Below are 17,011 nucleotides of genomic sequence, written 5' to 3'. Positions count from 1 at the left end.
TCCCCTTCATTGTGCTGATTAGCGTCAGATCTAGCATGCTGGTATTTGTATTGCTTGTAAAAGTTTGTGATGAAATTCTCAAGTTAAAAGTTAAAATTTACATTACGTGACCAGTAAAGGAGTGCTGGGAGACGGGAGCAACATTTGGGAGAGAAATAAATATGGGTGACAAATTAGGAAAGGGAAAAAAACAAATGTCTCCAGAACGGCATCAGTGCTCTCTAACAATCTCCCGCAAGCATCACATCCATCTCTGTAAGTTAACTTTGGGAAACGTTGAGTTCAGTTGTAACCAGCATCTGTGTAAAGTATATGAACGCTGTATAAAGCTGAGCAAATCTGCCTGGAGATGTTGGTCCTGTTTATGGTCACGCTCCACCCATGTATCATCTCTGAAGACAGGCTGCCTGCTCAAAGCTGCCAACGCCTGGACCACTGCATAGGAATAAGAAGAGAATTTTCAGAGTGCCCATTTTACCACTTAATGCAAACCTGAACCACCGCTAGAAACCTGCTTACTAGCTGTGTTCAAGGTGAGCAAGATGGGCATCGCCTTTTACCACGCCACCGCATTGTAATGGAAAAAAACAGTCAAGTTATGCAAACACGGCTCGCCTGCTCGTGGCTCTTAACAGGTTGGCTTGGTGCGACTGCCCCCCTCCCCCCACACTTGTAATGGAGGAAACCAAAAAGATTCAGCCACTTTAGGAAGCAGCACCTAATCTACCATGAAAAAATGCAAAACAATTTTGAGGTGCTATTAGATCAGGTATCCAGCACTTTGTTAGAAGCGTACTTTATTTTTTTTTTAGAACTGCAGCTTATACACCTTAAACGCAACACCAGCTTGACTGAGTTGCAGATTTAGACCTCAGCATAGTAAACTGTCTAGTTAACTACTCTGATGAGTAACTAACTGATGAGTTATTTCTTCTTATGCCTTTGTTGGCACTAGTTCTCTGAGGTCAGCTCGGTGTTTCAGGACCCCCTCACATTTCACAGTGGTAAAAAATATTCTGGCCCTGAGAAGTCAGCTCTTCTGTATTCTCCTGCTCTTCCTGTGTCCTTTGAAGGCTTAAAATGGCGAAATGTGTCACACATTCGTACTCTAATGTTATGTCTTCCTTCCAAGTGTATTACTATCACCTGAATTTCAAATGTGGGCACATATTGCACCTAATCAGCTGATGCTTCCTGAGTACATCTTTTTCACTCCTGTATAGGGATCGTAATGTTTTTGAAAAGGATAACTTATTTATTAAAGAAATCCACCAATACTTGTCCTCAATGCTGATCCTGAGAAGTGATTTAATTCCAGTGCTCTCTGTTTTAGCAGACTGATCTCATAAAGTGGCGTATGTATGACACGCCAATTATGAACACCGTCGTGTTTTTGTCATGTTTTTGTGCTACTAAAGCCTTTCCCAATGTTCTTTTCCTAAACTCAACCTTTTTTTATCTTTTTTTTTACACTCACGATAGTACGGCACGTTCTCGCCTGACTTTAGGAAAGTGGCGTGTATGTTTAACGCAAAGTCATGATGCCATGTTGGTTTTAGGGATGTCACAGGAACCAGTATTTCAAGTTCTGTAAATGTGACTGTAGTCATTTTTCTACAGTATCGTAGGTACCGGGGGATGCAATCCTTCTGGACCTGACTGGGGCAGTATATACGCCTAACGTAACAAATGTTCTAGTCTGCTGCTAGATGCTGAAGAAGAAGAAGAAAGCCTACCACCACAGAAAAACCGAGAATAGCGCCTCATCTGTGTGCACTGTTTCGTACTAACGACTTGACCGCATTCAGCCTCTGGCTTTACCGTACATTTACGGTGGCGTCTTTCACTACTTCACCTGGAGCTCCCAAACCGTAAGTGAGTCTGTTTCTCTCTGCCTTTTGTCTTTCACAGCCTAACGTTAGCTCCGATAGCCTCTATAACGTCAGTTAACTGTAACCAGCCCGGTTCTATGTGAAAAAACAACGGCAGAGAGAAACCGACGTAACTAAACATACTTGCCGTCTGGGGGTTGCCAGGCTTCGGAGCAGCTGGCTGTGGGTCCAGAAGACTCCCAGATTACATGTAAATCACCTGAAAACCATTGTCAGCTACTTTCCGAGGATAACAGGATCTCCCTAAGTTTAGAATCATTTGATTCATCATGTTTGCGTTCAGAGGCGTAGCACAAAATTCTGGGCCCCGTAGAAAGGCATTTTCAATGGCCCCCTCCCTGCATCCACAGCTATTCATTCTAGTATCTTTTTGGGCCCTCCTCACATGAGGGCCCTGGGTACTCAGTCCTCTTTATCCCCCCAGTCCGACACTCCTGTTTGTTTTCTTCAGTATCAACATTATCCAGTTATAGTTGTCTGTACATACAAACAGGATACCAATATATCTGTGATAAGATAACATGGGCCGATATAACAGTTGTACTCTACTGTGAAGCATCTTAGCAGTTGAGAAGAATAAAATGGGGCCTTTTTAGGAACACCTAGCATCCCATCTGGGACCACATCACAATATACCTTGATGGAGCTGTTTTCACCTACAGTGATGTGTGTGTGTGTGTGTGTGTGTGTGTGTGTGTGTGTGTGTGTGTGTGTGTGTGTGTGTGTGTGTGTGTGTGTGTGTGTGTGTGTGTGTGTGTGTGTGTGTGTGTGTGTGTGTGTGTGTGTGTGTGTCGGAGAGGACTTGTTAAAACCAATAATGCCATTCTTCTTTTGCTGCAGCCATGTTCGTGAAACCACAAAATAGAGCGAGATAGCTTTTGTGCTCTCTTTCTCCCTCGCTCCCTTTTTTTTTTTTTGCTCCCTCTTTCTGTTTTTCTCTCTCCTGCTCTCTTCCCCTCCCCCTCTCTCTGTTCCTCTTTCCTCCTCTCCCTCTTTCATTCTCCCTCCCTCCTCACTCCCCCTCTCTCTCTCTTTTTTTCTCCCTCGGTTTTTTTCCTCTCTTGCTCTTGGTTTCCATCACGCTTTACCCCTCCCTCTCCTCTCTCTCTTTGCCTCTCTCTCTCTTTCTTTCTCTCTTCCTCTCTCACGTTGCACACTGCCCCTCCCTCTCTCTGTCTTGCTCTCACGTTGCTCCCTGCCCCATCTCTCTCTCTCTCTCTCTCTCTCTCTCTCTCTCTCTCTCTCTCTCTCTCTCGCTTCTCTTGCTCTTTCTGTTCATCCTCCCCTCCCCCTCTGCTGCCTTTCATTTTCTCTCTCCTTTTCTCTTTCACTCCACCATTTCACTCCCTCACTCACTCACTCACTCACTCACTCACTCCCCCTCCCATCTCCATTCTCTTTATCTCCTCCCCTCCCTCCCCCTTCAATCCCTCTTTCATTCCATGCAATCATCTGTTCTGTTTTCTCTCTCTCTCTCTCGCTCTCTCTCTCTCTCTCTCTCTGCTTCCTCTATTACGCCCCCATTTTGTCCTCTGCCGTTTCCCTTTCTCTTTCTTTCCTCCATGTTCTCTCTATCCTGTTGTTTACCACACTCCATGACATTTATGATACAAACTTTATTTAAAAAATGACAGAAAAAACAAACACGTTAGGGGTAGAAACAGTTAGAATTCTACAATAAAAGCTGTATCTTGACTAAAAGCTTCTCTCCCCATCACTATGTATTTGTTTCTTATTTAACCCGTCCATCTTTGGTGCTATTTACTGACCTCTGTTATCCACATTAACCCAACTATAACTGCCTGCCTCGTTTACCAATCGGCCCCAAGACTAGCCGTTTACCCCAACATGGTGGTCGCTTCTGTTAGTCTACGTTCAACAAGTGGCTAACTTACCGGGGCTACAACAATCACCAATGATATGTCATCGTCCTCGCATGCAATGTAAACTAGATGAACCAGGTGATGGCCTCACCTTTCAGGTTCACCGTGAGGATGACCTCATAAACTGAGCTGGAAGCTTGCTGAGGCTTTACAGCAGGTAAAATGCAAGTGTTGCTGATCGGGCTGGGAATGATTTGAAATGTTTTCAGAATAATAGAGTTGCAAAGTGAAGAGTTATCAGGCGCCCCTGTTTCTGGAAGTTAAATTCCAGTTCATGTTTCCCAAAGACAATGTTATATGTTATGTGGGTTTTTGATAAAAAAGTCGAAGGTACAAAGCCTGTGTGCATAAAAACATGGGGCATAAACAATTATTATTTTTTACTGAATCATTAAAAATGCTCCTCACACTTTTCCTAAGTCCAAGGTTATTTAATTTAAAAGCCCAAAAATGTATAATGATGTAAAGCAATTAAAAACGGCAATCATTTGAGAAGCTGGAACCAGTGAATGTTTGCCATTTTGCTTGATAAAATATTAATTGTTTTTGCTAATTGACGAATTGTTTCAGCACTATGACTAATATATACCCAAATATCGCCATGTGAGATGCCTTATGACTTTGAATCAGAAGTTCTGGACGCACTCTTATAGAGCCGTAATGTGGAGCTAAAATGGCTGCCTGCAGAGACTGCTATGGCCAAACTGTCTATTAGTTAGCTCTGTCCCACCTCAGTGTGTTTTTTATCCAGATTTATCTATTTGTCTGCACTGCTGTGCATTGGCTTTGCGTACCTGTATGTATGTATCTACATGTATCTGCACCATATGTTGTGGTAGTGGTAATTGGATCAAATTATTAGTGAAATCTTGCTATTTTTCAAAGCTGTGATTCCCTGATCCGAGTTTGTGAACGGGACCCAAGAGTGCGGGAGTTCTTGTTGTTGAGAAATGTAAGTCACACCCCTTGGCATGGAGTGTAGCTGTTATTAGGAGAATGGTCTGTTTAGTTTCCTATTGATGGAAAAATGTATCTCTCTGATCATAGGCAACCATCAATTTAAAGAAAATAGGAACTTATTTGCAACAATAAAGCAAAAGTTCAACATCCTTGGTTTCGCAAAGTGATCAGTTGTGTCGCTTCTTTTTTGACACCTAAAGTCAAAGTGTTTTTCACTGTATCTCCCAAGGGAGCCATGTAAAAATGAGCTGGAAAGGGGGCAATACTATAAAAACAAACCGTAGATGTCTAGCCCATGTTAAACACAGGGCTGTTCTTCACATTGCAATTAAAAACCAAGAGCTCTGACTGTTATTACTGTAGTTGTGTTCTTTGACGTGGGAGAGCGCATGCTTGCTCTAAAGGAAAGATGATCGCTTTATTTAAATTAATGTTGTTGTTATACAACATGTTGGTAGAGAGATCACACCTTTAACATGCACTGCATGGGCTCATACACTCATTTATAATGCACACCTGCATCTACAATTACAATCAACTGTCCATTAACTCTTGTTATACCATGGTCTGGGTGAATACTAGATTCTGATTGGCTGCAGGGTGTCCATAAAAAAAGTGATGTAGGACACCTACTAAAGTAGTTTTGATGAAACTGACTGTTTACTGTAAATGAATGCGCTACATTAATACAAAAAGGAAATGTGAATCTGTTATGCGGCCTACAGTAACGTTACACATCACGGATAAAATTGTTTGTAAAAGTTGTAATATTGTTTTGGGGACAGTGGCATGGCTGGATAGCTAGCATGTCTTGTTCAACATACTGTCAAATTATTTTTAACGATTGTCAACTGTATACAATGTGATTGACTTTGGCTCTTGCTAGCATAGCGTTAGCTTTCTGTCTTGTAGCTGAGCGGACTATAAATATCTCCCGTTGCTGAAGGAGGCAAGTCGTATCTAAGGTCCTTCCTATTTCCTGGAGGAGTGAACAACGTTTGCATTGCATAAGAACCTTTATAGGATGGGAATGATTCTCCCAGGTATTAGTCAAACCGTCAGGTGTAACCAGGGAAACCGATTTTTATTGTTTGTAAAAACTTTAGATTTCGATTGTAAAACAAATTAAAATATAAACTAATGTCGTCGGACGGTTCACGCCTCACCGTCCATTAATACCTGACAATGGACACCTCGTCGGGCATTAACCCTTACCTAGCTTCCATTGACTCACATCGTCTCAGGGAATTCCAGCAAAGTAAATCAGGCTTTGGTTTGTCTAATTGCACCCATTTACGAGTCCTCCCATGTGTTGACACTATCCAAAGTGTTGATATGCATAGAAGACATCTTGAATGTAGTTTTTGTGTATGTAATGCACATGTATTCATTTCTTGGGAGGAAGAGTCAGTCAGTCTATTGATTCCCGTTTTCTCATTTGCCTCCATAGTCTGCAGCTTTTATGTTGTCTCAGATTCTGCATTGGCATGACCTTTGTGAACTCTCAGGCCACCGTTGGCCCCGTCTCACAGCCCCGCGGCAGCTATCGCATGTCTCCACGCTTCCCTAATTTTGCTTGTCGTGAGATGTAGTGAAAAGAGATGATAGTTTTTCACAATACCTCAAACGTCTTTTCTGTGTGTGTGTGTGTGTGTGTGTGTGTGTGTGTGTGTGTGTGTGTGTGTGTGTGTGTGTGTGTGTGTGTGTGTGTGTGTGTGTGTGTGTGTGTGTGTGTGTGTGTGTGTGTGTGTGTGTGTGTGTGGAGAGAGGGATACGTTGGCATGTTTGCTGCATCGCTAAGAGTCGCACAATACCTTTAGCTGTCCCTTTACTCTCATCTGTTTCTTTCCCTCCATCCATCTTCCATTTCTTCTTATTCTTTTACCGCATTCTGCTCCACTCTTCCCATCCCCCTCCGTCTCTCTCTCTCTCTCTCTCTCTCTCTCTCTCTCTCTCTTTCTCTCCCTTCCACCCCTCCCCTTTCTTTTTCTTCAGTATTCTTTTCTTCCACTCCTGCTTCCTCTCTTTCTCCATTTTCCCTCTCTTCTATTCGCCCATCTCCTTGTCAGTCACCTTCCATCTCTCTCTCTCTCTCTCCCTCTCTCTCTCCCTCCCTCCCTCCCTATGTTCTTCTTTCCCTTTCTCTATCACACACTTGCATTCAAATCTGTGCATGAAACAATCTTCCAACACTTTTCCGTACTCATAAACCTTACTTGATGAATGAGAGAGAGAGAGAGAGAGAGAGAGAGAGAGAGAGAGAGAGAGAGAGAGAGACTCAGCAATAGATAATGGAAGAGAGACAGACAGAGATAGGAAGAAACAAAGACAAGGAATGACAGACGGAGATGGAAGAAGGGAGCGAGAGTGCGGCGGGAGTCAGCCTGTTGGAGCCATAATTTTCCGACTGATACGATGTTGATTTAATTTTTGTTGTTGTTGGTGGTGTTTGTGTCTTGTGACTTTGAGGTGACCCATTTATCATCAGACTAGCAAGGAGCATTGTGTGATATATGAGCTGCACGTTTTTTTTTTTTTTTTGTTAGTTCATTTGTTTTTTAAAACCTACAGGCCACACGCTGATTTGTTGGAAGAATATTTGTTTGTTTGTTTGGGTCTGGTCTGGTCTGGCTGGTGTGACCAGAGTCCCTGCCGAAACTGTGTTGAAGAAGAAGATGAAGCGGGGTGGAGGCGGGCAATGTTAGCCCCGCCTCCCCTCATCCCTCCCGTATAAATCAGAGGCGAACGTAGCCTGTTCTCACTCAGCACTCGCACTGAAGAATGAGATCCTTAAAGCACCTGAAACCTCACAGCAGGAGGAGCGTGGTGAGTTTATTGGCTCTCACTCGTAGCATGTTGGGTAGTTTACTGAGGTGGTGGGCAACATGGGTTGATCCCACTCCCAGCTGATAGACAGGTAGGAAGCGGCCTTCAGAGATGCTTTGGCTCTTTTGTAGGTTTTTTTTTTTTTTTTTTTTTTTTTTTAAAGTTGCCCTTTGCAGATTTTTTATTTCTCACTAATTAAGGATTGTGTCTGGTATTGACTTTATTTGCCTTCTTTTGAGCTTTCTTTTTTAAAAACTCTTCTTCCTTCCTCTTTTTCTCTCACTTGATCTTTTTCACTTCACAATTTTTTTTTAATCTTTCATTCTGTCTGGCTTTCATTTTGTCATTTTCTTTCTCCTTCTGTCTCCTGGTTGCTCACTGCCTCTCCCTGCCTCTCTGTCTCTACATATCTTTTTTTTTTTCCTCTCTTTCTCCCTCTTGCTCTCTTTTGACTGCTGCCACACTCACCCTCTCTCACTTTTCACTCAGCTCTCCCCCTCCCTCTCCAGTGTCTGTCTGTCTCTCTCTCTCTCTCTCTCTCTCTCTCTCTCTCTCTCTCCCTTCCTCTTTCCATCCCCCCACCCCCTCTTCTCCTTATCTCTCCTTCACTCTCCCTCTACCTTTCGTATTCTCTTTTTTCTTTTTTCTCTCCCCCCTCCCCTCCACTAGACTCTTGCCTGCTCTAAGCTCTCTCTCTCTCCTGCTTCCCTCTCTCCCTCTGTCTCAGATTTTTCCTCTTTTCCCTCTGTGTTCTCTCTCTGCTCTCCTCTGTTTTTGTCTCCTCTCTTGCTTTTACATTCTTTTTTTTATTTCTTAATCTTGCTCAGTTTTGTCTTTTTCTTTTTTCCCCCTCTTGCACTTGAATGTGTGTGTTTTTGTGTAGACCAGTAGGCCATCTAATCCCCACACACACACACACACACACACACACACACACACACACACACACACACACACACACACACACACACACACACACACACACACACACACACACAGAGCCATACATGGTTAGCACGCAGGATTAGGATGTTGTCTTTCATAGTGTTTGTGTCTCAGTCCCTAGATCTAAAGATTTGGCTATTTGCAATTAAGGGCTCCTTCACAAATTTAAATCAATCAAATGTGATTCAATCAAAATTTCTTTCTCTCTCTGTGTCTTTCTCCTATCTCTGTCAACAACCGGCTTAAAGAGACACTCTGATTGGATGATGAGCCTCGACATCTTTTTTTCCTCATTGGATCACTTTTGATGACGGACACATTCTCATTGAAGGACAGTATGCTGTAGTGTGACTGAAGCCACATTATTGTCATTACTTTTCTGCCTTAGTTTAGATTGTTTGTTGCCGTGTATTGACAAATGCACGCGGTTTTCAAGTAATCAAGAGCAAGCGAGGTTGTGTTCTTCATTGTTTTCTTAGCTTCTCCACACTGATTTTGTTCATAAGTTAGAGTTGAGAAATTGGCTGAAACAACAAACAGACCTTTTCCTAAACTTTAGACATTTCATTCATTTCCCCCCCGCCCCCACACAATAACGTGTAGTAAAATGAGTTAGAACAACCTCAATTTGCTGATTGTATCTCTATAGTCAGATATACTTTGATAATAGCTTCCTTGCAGTGCTGATGCCTATTTGTGTCACTTTTTGTTCCAGGAGGAGGCAAGCCGGCGCCTGGGTAGATGTGAGCCCAAGGTAATGGCCAGGCTGGTGGACATAGGCACACAGACAGACCCCGTAGTCGTGCTGTCCCTGGCCCAGGCCGCCGTGCTAGGTCTCATCTCCCAGAATGAAGTGTTCGGCGCTACCATTGCACCCAACGGCTTCTACACCGGCGAACCCAAAGAGTCCCCCGCACCACCAGTAGACGGCGTCGACTACGAGTACGCAGACCAGCTTATCGGAGCCAACGGAGATTATCTGGGAGACAACTTGGGAGAAGACGGACAGATGCAACCCAGCTGCAGTCAGAGGAGGTGGCAGCAGGGGCCCCCTCAACATCCGGACGCGAAAATGTTGGGCCCCGATCGCCACAGCCTTCAAGGCGGTGACGTGTCCTCATCCCATGTGTCCTCTTCCCATGTGAAAGGGGAAGTGGTGAACTCTGCAATGTCCTCCTGTGTCCACATGCTCAACAATCTGGCTACCAGAGGTGGTTTGGTACAGGTGGATCCAGCCACCCTCAGAGGCGCCAACAAGAACTGTGTAGAGTGTGAGCGGGAAGCATCCAACCAGCCGCAAGCCAACACACACGGTCACCCTCCTCCCCCCCAGGTGAGCCACAGAGGAGGGGAGCAGGGCCACAGAGGGCTGCAGAGCCAGCGCCCAATGGGGGGCCACGGTCGAGGTGGCAGAGAGGACGAAGAGGAGGTAGAACACCAGGGGAACAACATGATGAAGCCCACCCAGCAGGACGAAGCCATCAGCAGCTACTTCCAGACCAGCGAAGTGGGCAGCTATGATTCGGCCGAAATGGGCATGGCGGGCGAGTACGAAGACGGCAGCCAGAACATGATGTGGACGGATGGGAACGCAGGAGCGCAGCATCAGCAGCCTCCGCACCCCCAGCCTCCTCGTCGCCACGGCGGCCGCAGAGTGGACCGGCTAGATATCAATATCCAGATTGATGAATCTTACTGCGTGGATGTGGGAGATGGTCTGAAGCGCTGGAAGTGCCGCATGTGTGATAAATCGTACACCTCCAAATACAACTTGGTCACGCACATCCTGGGCCACAATGGCATCAAGCCACACGCCTGTCCACATTGCGGGAAGCTCTTCAAGCAGCCCAGTCATCTTCAAACACACCTGCTGACCCACCAAGGCACGCGTCCCCACAAATGCACCGTCTGCAAGAAGGGCTTCACCCAGACCAGCCACCTGAAGCGACACATGCTCCAACACACTGACGTCAAGCCCTACAGCTGCCGCTTCTGCCGCCGCGGCTTTGCTTATCCCAGCGAGCTGCGGGCGCACGAGGTGAAGCACGAGCGCGGACGTTGTCATGTCTGCTCTCAGTGTGGCATGGAGTTCCCCACCTACGCCCACCTCAAACGCCACCAAACCAGCCACCAGGGCCCCCACACCTTCCAGTGCACTGAGTGCAACAAGTCGTTCGCCTACCGTAGCCAGCTCCAGAACCACCTGCTGAAGCACCAGAGCCCGAGGCCTTACACCTGCTCCCAGTGCGGCCTGGAGTTTGTGCAGCTCCACCACTTACGTCAGCACTCACTCACTCATAAGGTACTGATACATATTACCTGCATAGATAATGAGATTGTTAAGGGGTTTTCTTTTGTCATGTACAAGAAAATGAGAATAGATAGCGAAAGCAAACAGGCACACAAAAAAGGGGGAACTATCAGATCGGCAAAGGGTGGCTACCACACCTGTGTTCATCTTATGTGCTTTACCCATTGAGATCTGGGTGAAGTAGGCAGGTAGGAGAACTTACCCTGGCAGGCGTCCATACTCTGTACTGGGTCCGTTGTGTCTTAGGCCTACCATGGGATTTCTGGGGTCAGAACAGAAGTGGATAGAAAACAGCAAAATGTCCCACACCAAGGTCAGAATTTGCTTGTTTTTTTCTGTTCATATAAGGCTTTTTTTCATTGTAGTGCTAACAAGTTTGGATCAGGATAACCCTGAACACAGTTAATCACTCATTCTCTATTCAATAGAGCAAGCTCCAGGATGTGTGCCCTGGAGAGAATTTGAGATTCTACCTTTTTGAAAGAGGTTTGTTCATGTTAACAAATAAGGACAGATCTGTTGCAAGATAATTCTCCTGTAAGCTGTAAAAAAAAGTCCCTTTCACTTTAAATGTTTTTAATTAAGGAAATGAGAAGTAGAATAGGTATCTGTTCAGTGCTGCATTTTCACAAAGATTTGAGTCTGTACATGCACAATACTGAGCGTCTTCATGTAGCCTACTCCTCATTATAGACTTTGACTGAATGAAATGTCTGTAATTGCTCAGTGCCCCCTGTGTGTTCCACACACACACACACACACACACACACACACACACACACACACACACACACACACACACACACACACACACACACACACACACACACACACACACACACACACACACACACACAGGTGAGGAAAAGGGAGATGAGGACACTGAGGGAGCACAATTAATTTAATATTACCACAGGACTATCATTTCCTCAATTCGTCCAGTTTTTAGGCCTTGATCATTTTGTTGTTCTAAAATACACAACATGTGACATCTTGACATTTCTCTGAAACCGCACTCTTTATTTCACCTTTTGGAACGAGGCATTTTTTGGAAATTGCTAGACCTTTTACTTCCCACAGATAGATGAATTGCTAGACTTTTTACTTCCCACAGATAGATGGAGCAACGGATGGATAGCATTTCTAATATAACTCACACAAGAAAATGCTGAATTCCTAAGGATTTATAAATGTGATCACTTTCAGGGGAACAAAAAACCCTGAGCCACAATCATCATGGAAATGAGAGAGCAGTCAGTATTCTCAGTGGAGAGAATGTTCTCTTTTGTATTTGAGCCTGATGATGTCTGTTCACTGCTCCCCCTGGTGGACAACAGCAACACAGCACAGGTGGGCAGACTGTGGGGAGACGGACAGTCTGCCAGATTTGTCTGGCTTATACAAACATCGTCTCTCGACCCACTGGTGACCTGTAATACTTATTTGTTCTTCTCCATAAACCAGAATCCAGTTATTCAGATCCACTTGTTTGTGTGCTAAACTGCAGAGTGCAGTGTATGGTGCAGCAGCACATTCATTGAGACAAGCCTCAAGGCCTTAGATGTCGGGAATTGTCTGCTCATGTGTTCTGCATGAGCATGTGTTTGTACATATACTGTTGCGTGTGGTTGAGAATATTACAGGAACAGAATAAGGATGCGTAGAAAGGGCTCCCCCCCTCTAACTGTAGTAATCTATTTTGGTATGCCCAAAATGGCTGCCGTGAATTTTGATAAAGTCAAACAAATGACAAATCGACCTCTCACAGGCAGGATGTGAATATCATTAGGTTAAAATGTTCAACAAAACTGCCACTCTCACCCCAGGCAAACGGTTGCTTTGCCATCACGGCCGTCATGCTCTTCTTTGGCCTGCATGTTTGACAAAAACGTTCCTGTTGTTTTGTGGATGACATTAGATATTAGGCTACAGTAGCACAATTTAAGCCAGGGGTTTTCAAAGTTTGACACTGTGGCCCCTCCTCAGTCTCACTACTTCTATGACGGATAATCATCTCTCATTGTTTTGGAACTACAGTTCCCGTGATGCTTTGGAGGATGTAAACAGGAAGTGCAATGTTGCCATGAATTCAGTGAGTTACGCGGTGGGCTACAATCTCTTTTTGCACCCTTGTTTACATTTTTGGCGAATTGACACCATTCAAAATGTGCCCAATTAGCTATCAGCCGCTTCTGGTTGCAATATGCTTATGGATGTACAGTAGAATTATCACTGGATGACTTTGATAAAACATATTCTTAGCCAAGTTCTGGAGTTAAGAATGGCGTATTTCTTATGATTGCTAAGCGGTTTAATGTGCCAGTCACTCTGAATCTTAAAATATTTATATCATGTCTGTATGTTCAGATTTGACGGAGTTATGACTAGAGAGGCACCAATTACAACTTTCTTGGCCGATTCCGATTTTCTATGAGATAGGCCAGCCGATACCGATTTTAGCCGCTTCTTACCACGATTCTCGAACCACTTTACAGCACACGCAAATATTTATTTTCTATCTTTTCTTTAATTGAACATTTTGCATTTTTGCATAGATTTTTTTGAACCGATAATGGATCACTATAAAATAGAACTATATAAATTACTCCTGGTGTGGGAAATTCACACACATCTAAAGTTCAATGTTATAACCATTTCCTTCTTTTCACATCCAATATCGCACACAAAAAAAAGTGATTTTGGTTTTTCCCTCCACGCCCTACTTTTTCCTTACAGGTGTTGCTTATTGCAAACTTGTTATCTTCTGCACAGACGCTGAAGAATTTCCAAACAGCTGACATGTTGCAGGTTAATTCACGAGGTTCCCTACATGTGCGAGAATAGCGAGGACACTCGCTTCACACGGCGGAAAAGTTGAGAGAAAGGAAAAAGAGACTGTGCTGTCGCGTCCGTGTGTGCGTGCATCCTTGAGAACCGTAACTCGTATAACTTATGTTGTCAGTTAATTGTAGCGTTGACCGGCATGAAATCGGCATATGTCAGATTGACCTGCCGGTCGCCGGTCGTGGCCGAGCACGTGAAAACCGGCCAATTCCGGTCACCGGCTGTTCTATCGGTGCATCTCCAGTTATGACTCAAAGAAGGACTGCGATCTTTGACCCTCAATCTGGTGCTAAGGTTTTCAAAGTACCTTAATTGCCTCCATGAGCTGTGTGCCACTGCCACTGTGGCAGCTCCAACTGCTAACTATGTTGACAAGCAGGCAGCCAGACTACAATCAATTGCATCCCGTTAACAACAAACCAGAATGCACTTGTCCCTTTCACATCACCCAGCGTCCTCCTTTCAACTCTCTCGCACCTCCCCCTAACAGTTCAAACGACCGTTGAATTGAGCAATAAATCCACATGTCTCATTTTTAGTGAACAATGTGATGAGGAAAAAACGGTACACATTTCTATATCTGAATGATTAACCCTTTCCTGTTCTTTGGAACCTGCAGGGGATGAAAGGCCACAAGTGTGACGTGTGTTCCCGGGAGTTCACCCTGTCCGCCAACCTGAAGAGGCACATGCTGATCCACAACAGCGTCAGACCCTTCCAGTGTCATGTCTGCTTCAAGAGCTTCATCCAGAAACAGACCCTTAAGACCCACATGATCGTCCACCTGCCTGTGAAGCCATTCAAATGCAAGGTGAGTGTTTGAACTTGATTCCTTTTATTAAAAAAAATATATATATTCTGGGTGATAGTAGCAAGATTTTCTAATTCATTTTGGTGTGAAATGAAATGTAATGGCGCATTTGAAGTTCAGTATAATTTGATATTACAGGATTTTGTGAGGATGAGAAATTTCATCTGGCAGGATGTTTTCAACATGTACAAGCAGCTACTTTGATGCAAACATATTTTTTTAAATTAGTTTATGTATGTGTTAGGGCTCGATTATTTTGGTCAATATTGAAATCTTGACTTTTGGAAAGACGTTGCTTTTGTTCATTACTGAATTCAAAAAACAGTGAAAACACCTTGAACCTGTGAAATTTCCCTCCATACTTTTCCCATTATAATATAAAAGTATAATAAGAGTTAACTTGCAAGAAGTAATGTGCAAAATAATCGTTTTTCTTGATTACTCACATTTTACAGCCCTAGGTTGTGTTTTTTAAATGTCAATATATTTGGTTATGTTTCTTTTTTTTCAGGTATGTGGCAAGTCTTTCAACAGAATGTACAACCTGCTGGGCCACATGCATCTCCATGCTGGCAGTAAGCCCTTCAAGTGTCCCTACTGCACCAGTAAGTTCAACCTGAAGGGAAACCTCAGCAGGCACATGAAAGTCAAGCACGGCATGGACGTCTCACCAGAAGGACAAGGTGAGGCCGGCTGCACCTTGTTGTCACACAAACTGTTCTGTTATTTATCCAGTGAAGGTGGATTGAATGTTTAAGCTCCACTAGGCCTGTAACAATTATTACATAATTATCTAATCTATTGTTTGTTTGTTTTTGTTTTTTTACGTAATCGCGCTTTCTTTGTTTAACCGCAATGAATTGCTAACATTAGCTAAGTCCTTAAAGTGATGGTTCGGAGTAATTTCACCCTAGGGTCCTTTGCACCATGACCTCGAGCCAAACACCCCCGCAGAAGCTTTTTTCACCTGGGTCTAACATTGGGAGAGTTAGTGTAGCAGCGTTATCAGCTGAATAGCTTATTAGCGCAGGGGCTAATGGACCCACGTTTGTATCTCGTAAATGACCCCACTAATAATGCCCGAAATGATACCAAACGTCTACACTAGTACAAATAGGTTATGTACTCATAAAACGATGGATTGGAAAGTTTGTAAGTACACCAGAAGTGTATGAACACTTGCCTGCTCTCTTCTGCTCTCTGTTGCTGCTGCTGCTACCTGCAGTAATACGAGTGCTTAGGGGCCGTCTACAAATTACTACACCGAAAAGAGATGCAACAAAAATATTTATTAATTTAATGATTAAATAAGGTAATGTCTCCAAACTTATCTCAGCTATTATTTGTCTCCTGCTAGTTATACTACAGCACTTACTTTAAAAAAAAAAGTTAAATTAAAAAATATTTTTGTTGTATCTTTTTTCGGTGTAGTAATTTGTAGACGGCCCTAAGCACTCGTCTTACTGCCGGCAGCAGCAACAACAGCAGAGAGCAGAAGAGAGCAGGCAAGTGTTCATAAACTTCTGGTGTACTTACAAACTTTCCAATCCATCGTTTTAGGAGTACATAACATATATGTACTAGTGTAGAAGTTTGGTATCATTTTGGGCATTATTAGTGGGGTCATTTACGAGATACAAACGTGGGTCCATTAGCCCCTGCGCTAATAAGCTATTCAGCTGATAACGCTACTCTACACTAACTCTCCCAATGTTAGACCCAGGTGAAAAAAGTTTCTGCGGGGGTGTTTGGCTCGAGGTCATGGTGCAAAGGACCCTAGGGTGAAATTACTCCGAACCATCACTTTAAGGGGTCATGTTAGTGGTCATTGTTGATTTTGTTTAGATGTGCCATATTGTAATTATGTAAGTGATTATTGGTCGGACTGTTGATCTAAAGCTATGCTAGCGGCAGCTGTCACTTGTTGCCATAGCAGCTTCAAACGTCCTGGGCTGTAGCTGCCTGAAGTGTTTCTGGCCTGAAATCTGCCCGACAAACCCACTGATTAAATAACCATCATCACCCCCGACCTTTTATTTTTTTGAGTGAACTATATAGTTGTATTATTATTTAAATTGTTAGTTGTTGGCACTTGTACCTATACATGCAACACAAATGACAAGGGGGATACAGTAATGGTAAGTAAAGAAGCAGTGATGACTATTTTGCCACTTGCTTTTGCCAGTAGTCACTATTTAAAAAAAAATCTCTACTTGAGTCCACAATTCACTGGAGTGAGCCTCTCATCACTAACCTGCTACTGGCCTGGCCGTACAGCTTGGAAGCCTACATCAAAGCTCTAAAACTCACACATGCCCTCAAATATAAGTGGTTAACATTGTTTGTGATAAATCTTTAATTGTAATTATAATTTTGAAGTAATATTTGATAGTAACAGACCATCAGCGTGCACAGCCTGAATGTGTTAATGTGCTCATATTGTGCTCATCTTCTGGTTCATAATTGTATTTAAAGGTTATATCAGAATAGGTTTACATGGTTTTAATAAAAAAAAAAAACACCATATTTTTGTTTGACT

The 17,011-nt window shown here is 43.6% G+C and overlaps 1 protein-coding gene across 2 annotated transcripts in view; it reads left to right on the top strand.

Annotated features, from left to right (window-relative positions):
* The window catches only part of znf710b (zinc finger protein 710b), a 34,580-nt gene that overhangs the window by 13,744 nt on the left and 3,825 nt on the right, over positions 1-17,011 (top strand). The window contains exons 1-4 of one of the 2 annotated variants that reach the window (XM_028584566.1): positions 7,496-7,561; positions 9,222-10,808; positions 14,281-14,472; positions 14,984-15,155. In XM_028584566.1, coding sequence (XP_028440367.1) covers positions 7,517-7,561; positions 9,222-10,808; positions 14,281-14,472; positions 14,984-15,155 — 1,996 coding nt within the window. In that variant the 5' untranslated portion in view covers positions 7,496-7,516. Of the gene's footprint in view, positions 1-7,495; positions 7,562-9,221; positions 10,809-14,280; positions 14,473-14,983; positions 15,156-17,011 lie in introns of those variants that run through there. The other variant, XM_028584575.1, reaches the window with a different exon arrangement.

This window comes from Perca flavescens, chromosome 1, assembly GCF_004354835.1.
Source record: "Perca flavescens isolate YP-PL-M2 chromosome 1, PFLA_1.0, whole genome shotgun sequence".
NCBI lineage: Eukaryota > Metazoa > Chordata > Actinopteri > Perciformes > Percidae > Perca > Perca flavescens.
This window is presented reverse-complemented; position numbering and strand designations above follow the sequence as displayed.